This window comes from Cebus imitator, unplaced genomic scaffold, assembly GCF_001604975.1.
Source record: "Cebus imitator isolate Cc_AM_T3 unplaced genomic scaffold, Cebus_imitator-1.0 Scaffold16, whole genome shotgun sequence".
In the NCBI taxonomy this organism is placed as follows: domain Eukaryota; kingdom Metazoa; phylum Chordata; class Mammalia; order Primates; family Cebidae; genus Cebus; species Cebus imitator.
The window spans coordinates 11,351,290-11,367,070 of NW_016107331.1; the positions used below are offsets into that span (position 1 = coordinate 11,351,290).

General features: G+C 38.2%; 1 protein-coding gene across 4 annotated transcripts in view; it reads left to right on the top strand.

The window, feature by feature from the left end:
• The window catches only part of ADGRV1 (adhesion G protein-coupled receptor V1), a 564,714-nt gene that overhangs the window by 211,601 nt on the left and 337,332 nt on the right, over positions 1-15,781 (top strand). For all 4 annotated transcript variants that reach the window (XM_037731465.1, XM_037731468.1, XM_017508574.2 and 1 more), the window contains 6 exons: positions 128-277; positions 1,290-1,763; positions 7,023-7,166; positions 9,360-9,534; positions 11,655-11,790; positions 13,917-15,022. In XM_037731465.1, coding sequence (XP_037587393.1) covers positions 128-277; positions 1,290-1,763; positions 7,023-7,166; positions 9,360-9,534; positions 11,655-11,790; positions 13,917-15,022 — 2,185 coding nt within the window. The remainder of the gene's footprint in view (positions 1-127; positions 278-1,289; positions 1,764-7,022; positions 7,167-9,359; positions 9,535-11,654; positions 11,791-13,916; positions 15,023-15,781) is intronic.

Here is a 15,781-nt window from a genome sequence, read left to right on the forward strand (position 1 = left end):
AAAATCAGGTAGCTAGGTAGATTATATTCAAGTGTCATTGTTACATTTATTTCATTTCCTCAGCTTCTATAATTTATCCCTGTTGTTTTATATATTATTTCCTCTTTTCTCTGTTTATATTTTTTAGATACAAAAGTTTGGCGATCCAAACGGAGTTGTTCAGTTTGCTCCTGAGACTTTGTCTAAGAAGACTTATTCAGAGCCTCTGGCTCTGGAAGGGCCCCTGCTCATTACCTTCTTTGTCAGAAGAGTCAAGGGTACCTTTGGAGAGATTACGGTATTATTTTTCATTTGATTTTTCAGATTACCAGTTTGCCTAACAAATGAGGTTTAGAAGGACAGAGAAGCTGCATGTTCTAGTTAATTAAAATTTTTGATAAACTTAAATTACATGAGTTTTCAGAGAAACAGAGAGAGGCTTTATGTTAACATCTTTGGGCTTTCTCATCAGCATCAACCTCCAGCTATCTCTCTAAATTAAATGTGGTTACAGTTAGTTGAGAAAGATTTTCTTCAAACTTGATTATAAAGAACCAAATGATTTTATATTTTATTGTTTGCTGTAACATGAAGCCTTTCCTACTTAAGCCTCTCAATGATTTTTGTAAATTCTCCAGGGCCTTATAATTCCCATTATAATTTTTCCATTCAGCAGCTTTTTTTTTCCAGAGGTTGCATTTGCATGTATATTTATATAGAATGTTTGGGATGTCCTTATAAGTTTTCATGATGTTTGATTAACAGATCAAGGTAATTTGTTTGCTAGAAAAACATACTTTGTGAAATTTCTCTATGCAGTGACCTCTTTTTCTGTTTTGGATATTAACTTGTACTTCTTCAGTTGAAACTTTATAGTTTGGAGGCCAGCAATTCTGGGAAAATAATGATAGATTTTTTGATATCTCATAGATACTCCCATTTTATTAAAAACAAACAAAAATCTGATTTGAATAATTATCTACTTTTTACCTTCAAATATTGTGTATAGTTCACTACTAAAGTTATTTGTGGAACTATAACTTTTAAGGTAACTTGCTTCTCTGTGTCTCTTCAAATTGTGCTATTATTTTAGAAGCAGGTAGAATAATGAGATTTTGTAATCTTGTCCTGCAGATAGCACTCAACCCCCTGAAAGAGTTAATGTACTTCCCAAACTAACATAGAGAGTTTGGCTTTGAATATAGTGATGCACAATTAAAATTCTTTTTTGTTTATTATAGAGGAAAACATAATTTAAAGGATTTTGGTGCAATATACTAAATTATATATCTTTTTTTCTTTTATTTTAGGTTTACTGGGAATTAAGTAGTGAGTTTGACATTACTGAAGACTTTCTTTTCACCAATGGATTTTTTACCATTGCTGATGGAGAGAGTGAAGCTAGCTTTGATGTTCATTTGCTACCAGATGATGTTCCCGAAATAGAGGAAGATTATGTGATCCAGCTTGTTTCTGTAGAGGGAGGAGCAGAACTGGATCCGGAAAAATATATCACATTGTTCTCTGTTTATGCAAATGATGACCCACATGGAGTATTTGCCCTGTATTCAGATCGCCAGTCAATACTTATTGGGCAGAGCCTTATTAGATCCATCCAAGTTAACATAACCCGGCTTGCCGGAACATTTGGAGATGTGGCTATTGGGCTTCGAATATCATCTGATCATAAAGAAGAGCCAATTGTTTCCGAAAGTGCAGAGAGGCAGCTGGTGGTCAAAGATGGTGCCACATACAAAGTGGACGTGGTGCCAATAAAGAATCAGGTTTGTGCCATTTCTTCAGTTTTCTGCTCATTCTAATAAAACACCTTCAGGAGTGCCCATGCTTACCTCATGGTCAGTTTGAAATCTTATTCAGGTATTTAAATGGAACCACAAAATAATGCCCTTGAAAAATGTGTAGTAACTACTGGATAACACATTTGCAGATTATAATAAGTATATTGCTATTTGGACCGGAGATAATGGATTTTTGTTTAGAGAGTAACAGACATTTATTTAATACTTACAAAGTTCTAGGAAGTGTTTCCAGTGCTGTGCATATACACCTGCAGACCCACACCCATGTGTACACACACACACACACACACACATGCACACACATGCATACACACATTCACACACATGCACACACACTGTTACTTGTTGAAGGGGAGAAATTTGTAAGCTTCTTTGTGCTTCTAGCAAAAAGTGCAATGAAATAGATTATGTGAAGAGGATTTGTGAATACAGCACCTACTTCTCTCTTTGAAAAGCTGGAACATAGGAAATTGGCCATAATATTCTCTAATGGTAATGAGGAGAAATCATAACAGGCTGCTCTGCCAACATCTGGGGTGAGTGAGCAGAATGCTTGGATTTCCTGTGGGTCAAGCAGACAGCCCAGTAGTCTTTCTCAATCTGAATCACAGAAAGTGATTGAGTGACTGTTTTTTTAAATCCTTCCAAGAATGGTGCATGTCATATCATCCTCTGTGCAATGCATTATGGCATTCATTGCCACTGGATGCATTATGGCGTTGGGATTAATTATCTTATGTGTAAGAAAGGCCTCCCAAGAAATAGTCAGATTGGAATCATCTTGAGAAAAACTTGCAGGGTGAATTGTGAAGCTAGGAGGGAATGAGAAAGAATATATTCTGTTGAGGAATGGTGAAGAGGGGAATTCTGAAGCCTTTGGGAACACCCAAATCAATTCCATGAAGGCTTGAGCATTTGGTTGCTGCTTTCATGGAGGTGTAGTGTTCAGCCAGTGTCAGCCTAGTTTCATATAAACTTGTGGTCCATAGAAAATGGGCTATGATTCAGAATAAGCAACAAGCTGTTATACTAATCCATACTCACAGTACAGCCTTTTGATGTGCAATGTACTTGAGCCTTTTGTTGTTGCTTAATGAAGAAAAAAAATGGGACTTCTTAGTGAGATGTGAGTTTCATAGTTATTCCTACATTCCTGTACGGTAAGTCCTCCCTTAATGTTGTCCACAGGTTCTTGGAAATTGCAGCTTTAAATGAAATGTAACCCATTTTACCATAAGCTAATTGATGTAAACAATAGTTAAGTTCCTCCAGCATATTTCTGGTCAGAAAAACAGCACCAGACTTCTAAATAAAGACAAACTACTTCAAAATTAAACATTAAAATAATTGTGAGCTATATCTACCTTTGAGAGTCATAAAAAGAAAATAATGATTTACCCTATTATTCCAGTTCAAGGTCATGGGTTGCCAGAACCTATCATGGTAGCTCAGGGCTCAAGGCCGAAACCAGCCCTGGACAGGACTCTATCCCATCTCAGGGCATGGTCACACTCACACCCACACTCACTCAGACTGGCATCATTGACACACGCTAATTCAACCTCACGTGCACATCTTTGGAGTGTGGGAGGAAACTGGAATACCCGGAGAAACCCATGCAGACATGGGGAGAATGGGCACACTCCACACAGACAGTGGCCTGGCTGGGAACTGATTTTTTCTCAACATTATATGAAACAGCGTTGAATGAAGCTGTGTTATTTGAAGACCTGCTCTAGTTCCTTGGGAAACTGACTCAATATCATGACCTTGCTTTATCAGTTTCTAACCTCCATTTCCTCTATCCAACAGCTCTCAAGGCTAAAAGAGTACAAAAATGGAAGAAGAGAGGTGGATTAAGTTAACCAGAATAACATTGTATCAAGTCTCACTTACAAATTAGAAAAAATTTTAAAAATACAGTGTGCCTAAATTGTGTAACTCGAAACATTTTCTCATATACAGTATTCATAGCATTACATTCTGAACATATTCAAGTTATAAGCTGCTAATGAACATGAGGGGGCAGTCCTTTAACTTTCCTAGGAGTAGAGTGGTATCATTTTATAGTTAAGTTTTCATTTGACAGTAAGGCAGGCCAAAGAGAAGATTAGATATTCTGTTATTTTACTAAGCAATGTTTATAGTACAAAATTGCTCTCAGGTATAAGAAAACCAAAATAAAGTGATGTATATTACACGGACTAACACCCTTGATCTGCCTACTTGTTAGATTTTCAGGGTACCTGGAACATTTTGAAGAATGTGGTAGTCCACTTTTCATTTCATTTGAAAGCTTAGCATGGCAGTTTATAAAAATAGTTAGCTTTTCTAATACAATAAATGAAGCATCATTTATGAGTTTCTTAATATTGTCTTTGAAACAATATTAAGAAACTCATAAAGCCATTTTAATTATTTTTATGATTTCTATTTTCATAAAAAGTAACAAAAGTTTACTGGTTTATGCATGCATGAAAACCTCTTTCGCTCACTTTAACGTCTCTCTGTAACCTGTTTCAAGTTACATAGCTTCTCTCTCGCACATTCCAGGATTGTGGTGAAAGACGGCACATAGATTTTTAAGTATTGCTGAGTTAGTCTTCCAAGGAACTGTTTGGAGAAAGGTGTGACACGCACTTAAACCAAGGACAAGATATTTTTCAATGGTCCCTTTCTTCTCTCTCACCTGGTATATAACCCGTTGCTCTTTAAAGACTGGAATATTAGTTACGACAGTTTACATCCTTTTCTTCCTGTTCTACACTCCTGGATAAAAGTTAAGACTTTGGACACGTAGGCCACAAAGAAGGACGTTCACGCATGTTCTCCTACACCAGACGGGGAGCAACAAGGCAACAGGAATTGTTCTCCGTCATCTTTATAGCTGCTGAGCGTCTCACAATGATTGGCATACAATAAGTGCTCAGTAAATGACCCAGCCACAAATATGAAATCGGTCTTCCATTCTGAAAAAGTATTCTAAACCTAGACTTGTTTCTTTGGCATGTCAGTGATTCTTATTGTCAGTTTGTGCCTCATAAAAAAGCCAGTTGTTAACCAGGTGTTAATAACTTACCAGGTGCTAACAGTTGACATTCCAAGGTTCTGGTGTTAAACCTACATCAAGAGTCTTTTGATCTTAAAGCCCAATGGAAACCTACCCTGTTCAAATACCCACTTGAAGGTTAGAAGCCACAGCACAGGGGGTTAGATACATCATGGCCTTTTGCCGATTATAAAAGCATTTGGATAAACAGTGTTGGCAGGTACACAGGGTGTTATGTACCATAAATCATTTCTGTTTGTGCCCAATGCCATCAAGAATGATAGGAAATATAGAAAATGGTATTGGTGGGGCAGTCTTGGATTAAGGAAATAGAAGAGCATGTTGAGAATGCAATCAACTTCTAAAAACTTTCAAATTCATTTTCAAATCAATCTCGCCTCTTTTCCTCCGTAGGAAAACCAGCTTTTCCTCAAATCTCTTAAATCAAGTTCCATTTAGCATTTAATTTTGGCTGCTCCCTGTGGATCTGCCACATCCTATAAGTCTGTGTGTACCTGATGGGCCCATGAGCAGAGGAGTTAGGCGAGAAGGCACAAGTGACCTGGTGCTTTAAGCTGACACCTGGCTCTTCACTCTTAGGAAGATAAAGAAAAATCATTAGCTGCCCAGCCAATGACGTTCATGGGGGAGGGGTACACTCTTATAGTAGAGATGGAATGTACGTGATTGAAATTTTTCTGTGATTTACTTGTCTTTTTTAGCACTTGACCTATGATTCATGTTCAGTGAATGTCATTTTTAACGAATGAAACATCTATTACCCTTATGACGCCCAATATTTGAAACCACAATGGTATATATTTTGCAAATTTGAGGATGTGTTTTCTAAGTTCATTACATTTAAAAGAAGAAGAGACTTTACAGAAATGGTTGATTTTTACATTTAGTAAAGATATGCAGTTTTTGGGAATATTCCAGGTTATGAAATAACGTGGGGATTATTACCAAGATCAATGTTCCTATGGGAAAATGTGCTGTAAGTTTCAAAAATAACTTTTAGTATAACATCAATACATAAATTCCAGATTCCTTCTATTTTGTTGGATTCTAAAATTTTGAAAATATGTAATACATAGCATTATTAACTTTTATTTATCCAGTATACTGAAATCAGTACACTGAAATCATTATTCATTTTGAGTAAATATGATAAGAGTTATTAGTAATTATTCAACGAGGATGAAGAAAGTGAGTTTTGCCAAGTTTATAGGAGCTGACATTTTCGCCAGAGTGCCCCTTCCGTTTTCTTGACACGATTCATCATGAACACTGCTTCTGTGAGCACTGTCATTGGTGAGGCATTTGGGAACATTAAAAATTTGAAAATTTGTAGTTTTTTTCATTTTATATTTTAGAGATGGAGTCTCCCATGGCCACCGAGGCTGGAGTGCAGTGGCACAATCTCGGCTCACTGCACACTCTGCCTCCTGGGTTCAAGTGATTCTCCTGCCTCAGCCTCCTGAGTAGCTGGGACCACAGGCGTGCACCACCATGCTCAATTATATTTTTATTTTTAGTAGAGACAAGGTTTCACTATGTTGGCCAGGCTGCTCTTGAACTCCTGACCTCAAGTGATCCACCCGCCTTGGCCTCCCAAAGTGCTGGGATTACAGGCGTGAGCTGCGCCTAGCTAATTTGTGTTTTTTGTTTGTTTGTTTGTTTTTGAGACGGAGTCTTACTCTTTCACCAGGCCGGAGTGCAGTGGTGCTATTTCGGCTCACTGCAACCTCCGCCTTCCAGGTTCAAGCGAGTTTCTTGCCTCAGCCTCCCTAGTAGCTGGGACTATAGGCACTTGCCATCACACCCAGCTAATGTTTGTATTTTTAGTAGAGACGGAGTTTCACCATGTTGGCCAGGATGGTCTCGATCTCTTGACCTCGTGATCCGCCTGCCTCGGCCTCCTGCAGTATTGAGATTACAGGCGTGAGCCACCGCATCCGGCCCAATTTGTAGTTTTCTTATACTCTACAACTTCCACTCCTTATCTCCCACCTTACATACTGATGGTTTGTTTTGTGACAGGGGAAAGGGCATACATTGATGAAACTATCTGATACAAAAGGAACTGCAGGCAGTATACTAATGGCTCAGGTCAAATATCAGCATTTTTCTCTGAAAATTGTTTCTAAATCACTGATACTGTTTGTTTATAGGTCTTCCTATCACTGGGCTCTAATTTCACTTTGCAACTGGTGACTGTGATGCTTGTCGGTGGACGTTTCTATGGAATGCCAACAATTCTTCAGGAAGCAAAATCTGCTGTACTTCCCGTCTCTGAGAAAGCTGCTAATTCTCAGGTAATTAGCCCTGGGTATGATTCTCTCAGCAGACCACTAGAGGGCAGCTTTTACAGGCAGGACGGAAACTCAGCTAGAATTTCTCATGAGTTACCATTTTCTTAAATATAAATAACTCTGAATATCAAAGTAAATGTAACAGATATATTATATAAAAACAATTAGTATATTTTCGACATTCAGTAGGAAAAAAGAGTTATGTTCAGATCTCCTCTTGATATTATGTGTCTAATATTGAGGTATTTTATGTTAAATAATTAAAATTATAATGAAGCACTAATTAATATTTCAGACTTTTTCATTTACTAACATTGTGAATGTTTGTCTTTAATATTCAGACTTGGGTTTATTGGGGCAAGTTTGTGCTGATGTAGATAGATGCTGGTGGTCAGATCCTGTGACATTGTTGCAACTAAGTATTTGCATCCTCTGTTTGAGGTTGTTGTAGATATTTCCCAGTCCCTTCATAAATGTGCATGAGAACAAAGAACAAGTTGAGGGCTTGGCTTTCCTTTCCTTTCAGGCTGATTCTGTCAATACAAGAAAAAGACAAGGCTGTTGTCTGTGGCTATGGTAATGTGTGTATTTTTGAAGCCATTGTGAAATGTAACTTCATCCTACTCCCTCAGGTGGGAGCTGAAGTAACTCAGGCAAGCCTAGCTCAAGATGCTGACATGATATCTGTACATATGAATGGGCAGGAATATGGGCAGATATAGTGTCTGGCCACTAGGGGATGCTCTTCAGCTACTCCCTCCTGTGCATCTTCTCCAAGAAGAATGTGCTTTTTCTCCTAAAATGGAATGTGCTGGCACTTAAAATAACTGAGAGGAAGAGTTGTTTTTTTGCTTTACCTCCTCCTCTTTAAGAGTGAATGAGGAAATAGAATTAATGCTTTGAATTTTGTTGTCTTCATTTTGTTCATGGGTCATTAAAAAAAAGATTCAGCAAAACCATTCATTTGGAGTAGTGAAACATTTCCTACTCCTTACTGCTCCTTATCCGTGCACATTGTCACAATACTGTATCACCCCAAAGGGCAAGGTTAGAGTCTATCATGGCATATTCATGTCTTTAGTGTATCCTCTATACTCGTATCAGTGTTTGGGGGGTGTGTGTGTGTGTGTGTGTGTGTGTGTGTGTGTGTGAAAGAGAGAGAGAGAGACAGAGAGAGAGAGAGAGAGAAGGCTAAGGCATTTAAAAAAGCCCTCTAGCCATGTAGCAAGAATAATCGCACTCAAAGCTTTTGGCAATTGCTAAGCAGAAGCTTCACTGGGCTGGGCATGGTGGCTCATGCCTGTAATCCCAGCAGTTTGGGAGGTCAAGGTGAGCCAATCCCTTGAGGTCAGGTGTAACAGAGAATCTAGGCTGGTCAAATGAAAGTACTTATTGTATTTTTCTCTGTGGCTCCAGAAGTTATCCTGTGGAACCCGCTCACATTTTTCTACCATTCTTTATTCCAATTTAAGAAGAGGAGAATCAGTCTTAATATGTAACTCTTGATTAAATGGTTTCCCAAATTTATAGCTATTGAGACCAAAAGAGGTAAACTGAATTGTTCAAATCAAAATGTGAAGCTAGGAATCTGCTTTTCTTCTTATTCATTACTCAGAACTTATTTCATCTATAAATCACATACTCTAGTAAGGTTACACTTAAAACAAAATCTTGATGCTTGTGATAAAGACAGATATTAAAAAATAAACTTTGAAGCTTTCTCATCTTCAAAGAAAGATATAAAATTAAGTCAAAGAACTGAAAAGAACCCTAATAGAAGGTCTAGTTCAAGGTGCTTATTTTGCAAATGAAAAAATATGCTGTTATATCTTAGAAGTCAAATTTTAGTTCTACAAATGAAGTTCTGGAAAGACCCATGAACAAGTCATATTAAAATGCCATTTAAAATATTTTGCTTTCATTTAACCAAAATTACACTTATCTTTTTTTAGATGTTGTTTATTCAAAGGATAACATTTTGATTAAAACAGAAAGAGGTATAGGCTATAACCTAAATTAAAAAATAAAATAAATTTTTAAATCTGAGTTGTCATTTCTTAAGCACTTCTCTTTAATTCAATATAAGACAAATATATGTACTGTATAAACAGAGGGAAAGTTGACATTTAACCCATTCTTCAGAAAACAGGAAAGTTTACAGAGAAATAAAATACTCTAAGCATGATTTTCCCTCAGGTCGGATTTGAATCCACTGCTTTTCAACTCACGGACATCACTGCCGGCACAAGCCACGTTATGATTTCTAGGAGAGGCACATATGGCACTCTCTCAGTTGCCTGGACCATTGGATATGCTCCTGGGTTAGAAATTCCTGAATTTATTGTTGTTGGCAACATGACCCCAACACTGGGTGAGTTGTAGTTGTTCTAAGATACGTCCTGTAGAATACTGGAGGGATATCATTAGCTACTAATTTTCTTGGGTCATCCTTATTCTGGATACTAAACTTAGTTTTCTAATACGATGCTCCCATATTTAAGTGATCAGAGTAGTGCAGGCCGCTTGGTGAGAGAAGGAGAGAAGCTTTTTTCAGTCAAATTAACAACTTCATACTTTACCTCGAAAGAGTGGGGTCATTAAGCAAACTACTCTGTCCATACAGTAGGAGTTTGTTGAAAGTAGTTCTATCAATCTAATTGGGCAAATACAGTAATAAAAAAACAAAAATGTATACATATTTTGTATGCATTTCCATGTTCACCTGATTGTTTCTGGCAGGTTACTTTAGATGCTTTATTTTTTAGAGTCTAACTCTAAAAGAGTTAGTGAGATGCAAATGTTAGATGGTTTGACCTCTATGATGTTATAGAAAGCTCATTGCAAATTCAAATAATGAAAGTTTATAAAGAACCCTCCAGTGCGCTCTGAATCTGAGGATCTCGCTCCTCAGATTCAGATGGTCTTGTTCGTCACCAGGTAAATGCTGTTTACGCTCAGTAATAAACCTACTGAATCCTGCAGAGTTCTGAGATCCTCAGTCTTGCAGTGAGGATGGAATGATTTTCATTTTCCCAGGGTCTTGGTATCACTGAGGGATGAGAAGGAATTAAAGCTAAAGTCCTGTAGAAGATGGGGGATGAGGTCTAGGCCAGTGAAAATGACAACATTGTCATGCCAGCTTTCATCCTAACAGGAATCCCAGTAAACAAAAAGAGAGAACTCAGTTGCATGATGGAGAGACACCATGGTGGGAGAACTGCCTTGGATTCTGGGGCTTCTTAAGCCACTGGATAGGTGCCCCTGATCTGATGTCTCAGACACTGACTCCTCTTATTTTCCTTTTGGCATGTCCCCTAAGTTAAAGATATTTAATTATTTTTCTTGTTTATTTTCTAGCCCCTTTTTCCTGCAGAAACTCTTATCTTTTACTTCCTTATCCCTCTGTCACTTTGGGTGATATGCATAGCTCCAATATAATTTAGGGTGTTTTAAAAATTTTTTTTATATTAGTAACCACTTGCTACATGTGAAAAGATTTATGTGTAGAAATATTACTTATTATGAGTGTGTATGCGGCTTTGTGCTTACATATCACATTAATCTTCAAAAGCTTTTGTGAATCTGTTAACTTAATTCAACTAAAATAACAGGAGTTCCCAAATGATAGATCTGTATCTTCAAACAGGTTCGTTTAGTTTTTTTGAGCTTTTATAATAAATTTTCAAACACAATGAAAAGTCCAGTGAACACCCATAAACTGAGTAGATTTATTTATTTATTTAATTTTTAATTTTTTTAAAAATAGAGTCTTGTGTATCACTCAGGCGGGAGTGCAGTGGTGCCACCTCAGCTCATGGCAACCGCCACCTTCTGGGCTCAAGGTATTCTCCTGCCTCAGCCTCCCGAGTAGCTAGGATTACAGGCTCGCCCCACTGTGCCCGGCTGATTTTTGTATTTTTAGTAGAGGTGGGGTTCCACCGTGTTGGCCAGGCTGGTCTCAAACTCATGAGGTCAAGAGACCCACCAGCCTTGGCCTCCCAAAGTGCTGGGATTACAGGCATGAGCCACTGCACCTGGCCTTGACTGGCTTTAATAGTTGTCACAGTCTGCCATGTTTGTGACATATTTTCTGAGGCAATTTAAAGTAAAATACATAGATTATGATATTTCACCCCTGTCTACTTCAATATGTGTGCTAAAAATATTCCAGGGCCAGAATTTAAACCAAAGCCTGACACTAAATCTGTATTAAAGCTTGCCCAACAGCAGTCCCTTTTCACTACTGGATTTTGTCATTGAGCCAGGAAAGAAAAAGAGATAAAGGAGAAAAGTAAACAGGGACCCACAGCAAGATTTGTGTGTCCTCCTCTAGGTTTACCTCTTCTCCCTGCCCCTTTTTAAAAATGTTTTACCTTTTGTGAACTATAATCGAATTTGGGAAAAGAAAATATGTTACTACAGTTTTAAGAGTCAAATCCCAATTTAAGATAAGAAATAATACCCTGCTTTCCTCTTCATGTTTCCTTCCAGGGAGGCTTTCGTTTTCCCACGGTGAACAAAGGAAAGGAGTTTTCCTGTGGACATTTCCCAGCCCTGGTCAGCCAGAGGCCTTTGTTCTTCACCTATCAGGGGTGCGGAGCAGTGCTCCTGGCGGAGCTCAGCTCCGGTAAGACCAACCTCATTCTCACCCAAGAAATTCTCTGAGGAATAACCTGGAATTCATCCATCAAAATAGAGAAGGGCACAAGGATTACTCTCCTTGAAGCAAACGCGAACACAGTTTTAGTATAGATCATCATGTGGCCTGCATGCCAGAGAGGGAGGTGGCTCTCAGGAGCCCTACCGCCCACCCACTGCTGGCCATGAAGAGAGTTCTTCATGCCCCCATCTGGAGAGTGGGGGCCATGGTAGAATCTCCACTGAGAGCCATGATGCCAGTTCTTCCCTTGTTAAAGGGAGCTATCTTCTGAGAAACAGCTGAAAATACTTGATGGCCCCAAGTGATTGAGAGTAAGAATAAGACATTTTAGTAGGGCGATAATATTACTTGGACCAGTGGCCCTTTGACTTTAATTTTATTTTATTTTGTTTCACTGTTTATAATGACTATTTCTACAAATATAGTGTATTTGCAGATAAATATGTACCAGCCAAAAGCACTTTACTTGCCTTATTTCTGGGATAGACTTGACCAGAGCAGCAGAGGGCAGACATGCTATTCAGACTTAGGGATTTAGTCCTGGTTCTGCCACTTACTCGCTGTGTGACTTTGAGAAAGGTACTTCATCTTTCTGTTCTTCAGTTTACTTGTAAAATAAGGAAAAATTGCGAGTGTGAAAACTAGAGTGTGTTCAAGTATGTTTGTATACATGTTTATGTGTGGGCGATCTCCATTGGGGAAATCAAATATGACGTTAGATTATACATATGCCATTTTAAAAATGTTCATCCAGAGAACGTGTTTTAGGGTTGCAAATTCAAATGCTTTAACAGCAACAATAGTTAACAGTATTACAGTGCTTGGTCGGGAGTGGTGGCTCACGCCTATAATCCCAGCACTTTGGAGGCCGAGGTGCGTAGATCACCTGAGGTTAGGAGTTCAAGACCAGACTGGTCAACATGGCGCAACCCCATCTCTACTTAAAATACTGAACAACAGGCAGGTGTGATGGCACATGCCTGTAGTCCCAGCTACTTGGGAGGATGAGAAAGGAGAATTGCTTGAGCCCAGGAGGCGGAGGTTGCAGTGAGTCAAGATTGCACCACAGCACTCCAGCCTGGGTGACAGAGTGAGTGAGACTCCATCTCAAAATACTATAGTATTATAGTGCTTACCCTAGGCCAGGCATAAATCATACACACACACAAACATATACACTCATACACATTATCTTTCTCTCTCTTTACTCTTCCCAGCAACCTTATGGAGTAGACTCTGTTATTTGTCACATTTTGTAGATGACAAAAGTCATAGAAAGATTATGCAGTAAACCCAGACCACATAATTAATACATGTTGGGGCCATGATTCCAACCCAGGCTGAATGGCCTCTGTCAGAACTCCATTAACCACAATTTTATGTAATGAGTGTTAGCTGCTTGACAAGAGACAGTGATGGGACCTGAAAAATCCTCCCGGAAGGCGTTCAAATTTATATTAGAAACAAAAAAACTGTTTTCAAAAGAAAATATATCTGTAGACAGAATTAGGCCAAGAGACTGCCAGTTATAACCCCTGATATAGTTATTAACTCACAACAAGAACCTATAGGAAAAAACTAAGGATAAATTATGCAATCATGGGTGTCTATCCTAAATCATACGTAAAGTTTTAGCTACCTTTGCATGAGAGGATAGTCCCATTATTGGCAGCTAAAGGAAGTAAGGATTTTGCTGCTGGTAGCAGTAACTATTTCTATTTGCTAGATAAGAAAGCTGTCAGAGGTCCAGCTGTAGTAGTGTTGGTCTTCTTGTACTGATCTTAAGAGAGAGCCTGATTTTCAGATCCCTCAGACAGCTGCTCTGAGATGATAGAGAAATAGACAAGAGACCTATGAGCTTTTCATTTACCTAAGATTTCTTAGGTCCTGTCCCTGCTTTTGCAGCTCCTGTTGTTACATTTCTTGTGCCGTTACTTATCAATAAGTAAGTAGAGTTTGATGGAATTTGAAATGGCATGTCATTGTTAAGTTGCTGCCCTCATGAGCAGCATCTTAAATATGTGAACGATGAATCTCTACAGTGATATTCCTGTTTTTTAAATCAATTTCTTTGTGATTTAATTTTTTCCCAGATCAGGTTTTATCGTTGCTGAAATTGAACCAATGGGCATCTTCCAGTTTTCCCCTAGCTCAAGAAATATCATAGTGTCAGAAGATACACAGATAATCAGATTACATGTGCAAAGACTATTCGGGTTCCACAGCGATCTTATTAAAGTTTCTTATCAGACCACTGCAGGAAGCGCCAAGCCACTGGAAGATTTTGAGCCTGTTCAGAATGGGGAACTGTTTTTTCACAAATTCCAAACCGAGGTTGATTTTGAAATAACCATTATTAATGACCAGCTCCCTGAGGTAGAAGAATTTTTTTACATTAACCTTACTTCAGTAGAAATTAGGGGATTACAAAAGTTTGATGCTAATTGGAGCCCACGTCTGAATCTAGATTTCAGTGTTGCAGTGATCACAATATTGGATAATGATGACCTGTCAGGAATGGATATTTCCTTCCCCATGACATCTGTGGCTGTAGGGGTTGACACAACTCTCATTCCTGTAGAAACTGAATCCACCACATATCTCAGTACAAGCAAGACGACTACCATTCTGCAGCCAACCAAAGTGGTTGCCATTGTTACCGAGGCAACTGATGTATCTGCCATCCCTGAGAAACTTGTCACCCTTCATGGTACACCTGCCATGTCTGAAAAGCCTGATGTGGCCACTATACCTGCTAATATTTCCATTCATGGAACATTCAGCCTTGGGCCATCCATTGTTTACGTTGAAGAGGAGATGAAGAGTGGCACATTCAACACTGCAGAAGTTCTTGTCCGAAGAACTGGTGGGTTTACTGGCAATGTCAGCATAACAGTTAAAACTTTTGGTGAAAGATGTGCTCAGAAGGAACCAAATGCATTGCCCTTTCATGGTATCTATGGAATTTCCAACCTAACATGGGCAGTTGAAGAAGAAGACTTTGGAGAACAAACTCTTACCCTTATATTTCTAGAAGGAGAAAGAGAACATAAAGTATCAGTTCAAATTTTGGATGATGATGAGCCTGAGGGGCAGGAATTCTTCTACGTGTTTCTCACAAACCCTCAAGGGGGAGCACAGATTGTGGAGGGGAAGGATGACACTGGATTTGCAGCTTTTGCCATGGTTATTATTACAGGTAAATCTTTGAAATGATAGAGATAAAAATGTACTTTTGTGGTACATAATTTGTATGAAGATGAATCTAGCTTAAATTTAATGGAAGAAGGTGAATTACTTGTTATTCATAGGATGCATTAAAGTGTTGTTTTTCTGTAGCTTGGACCCATGACATTAACTCATGATGCTGTTCTGAGGCCCCTGTAATTTAATATACTATATATGTCACTGAGATCAGAGCCAGTAATACAATCTATAAATCTATACAGTATAAGGAATATTTAATTTAATTATCCAAACACGTGATGGCCTATCCTGTTTTGGAATTTCATTCTAAATTTACCAGCCACTTTCAATAATCCATCCTAGAGTCCAAAATCTCATTGTCAGGAAACTCTTTTTATCTGTTGTCAAATACATTTAAACTATTGCCTTTTGTTTTGCTTTTGACCCAATGTAGTTGATACAGCCATCATACTATTGTGTATATATGTTCCAGTAGCTTAACATTTTAATTAATTTTTGAGTTTCTCATATATCTTATGTAGTCTTTTTATGACAATTTGCAGTTTACCTCTGAAATCATACTGTACTTCTTTAAGTGAAATACATCAGCATGTCAGTACCTTATATGAATTAGAGTAGTGTCAGGCTATTTCATGATTCTTTTCTTTTTTCATTTTTATGTTTCATTGTAAGGTGACAACTTATACGTATTTAGAGGGTACAAGGAATTATGTTATGATTTATAAATATAATGTAGAATGGTTTAATCAAG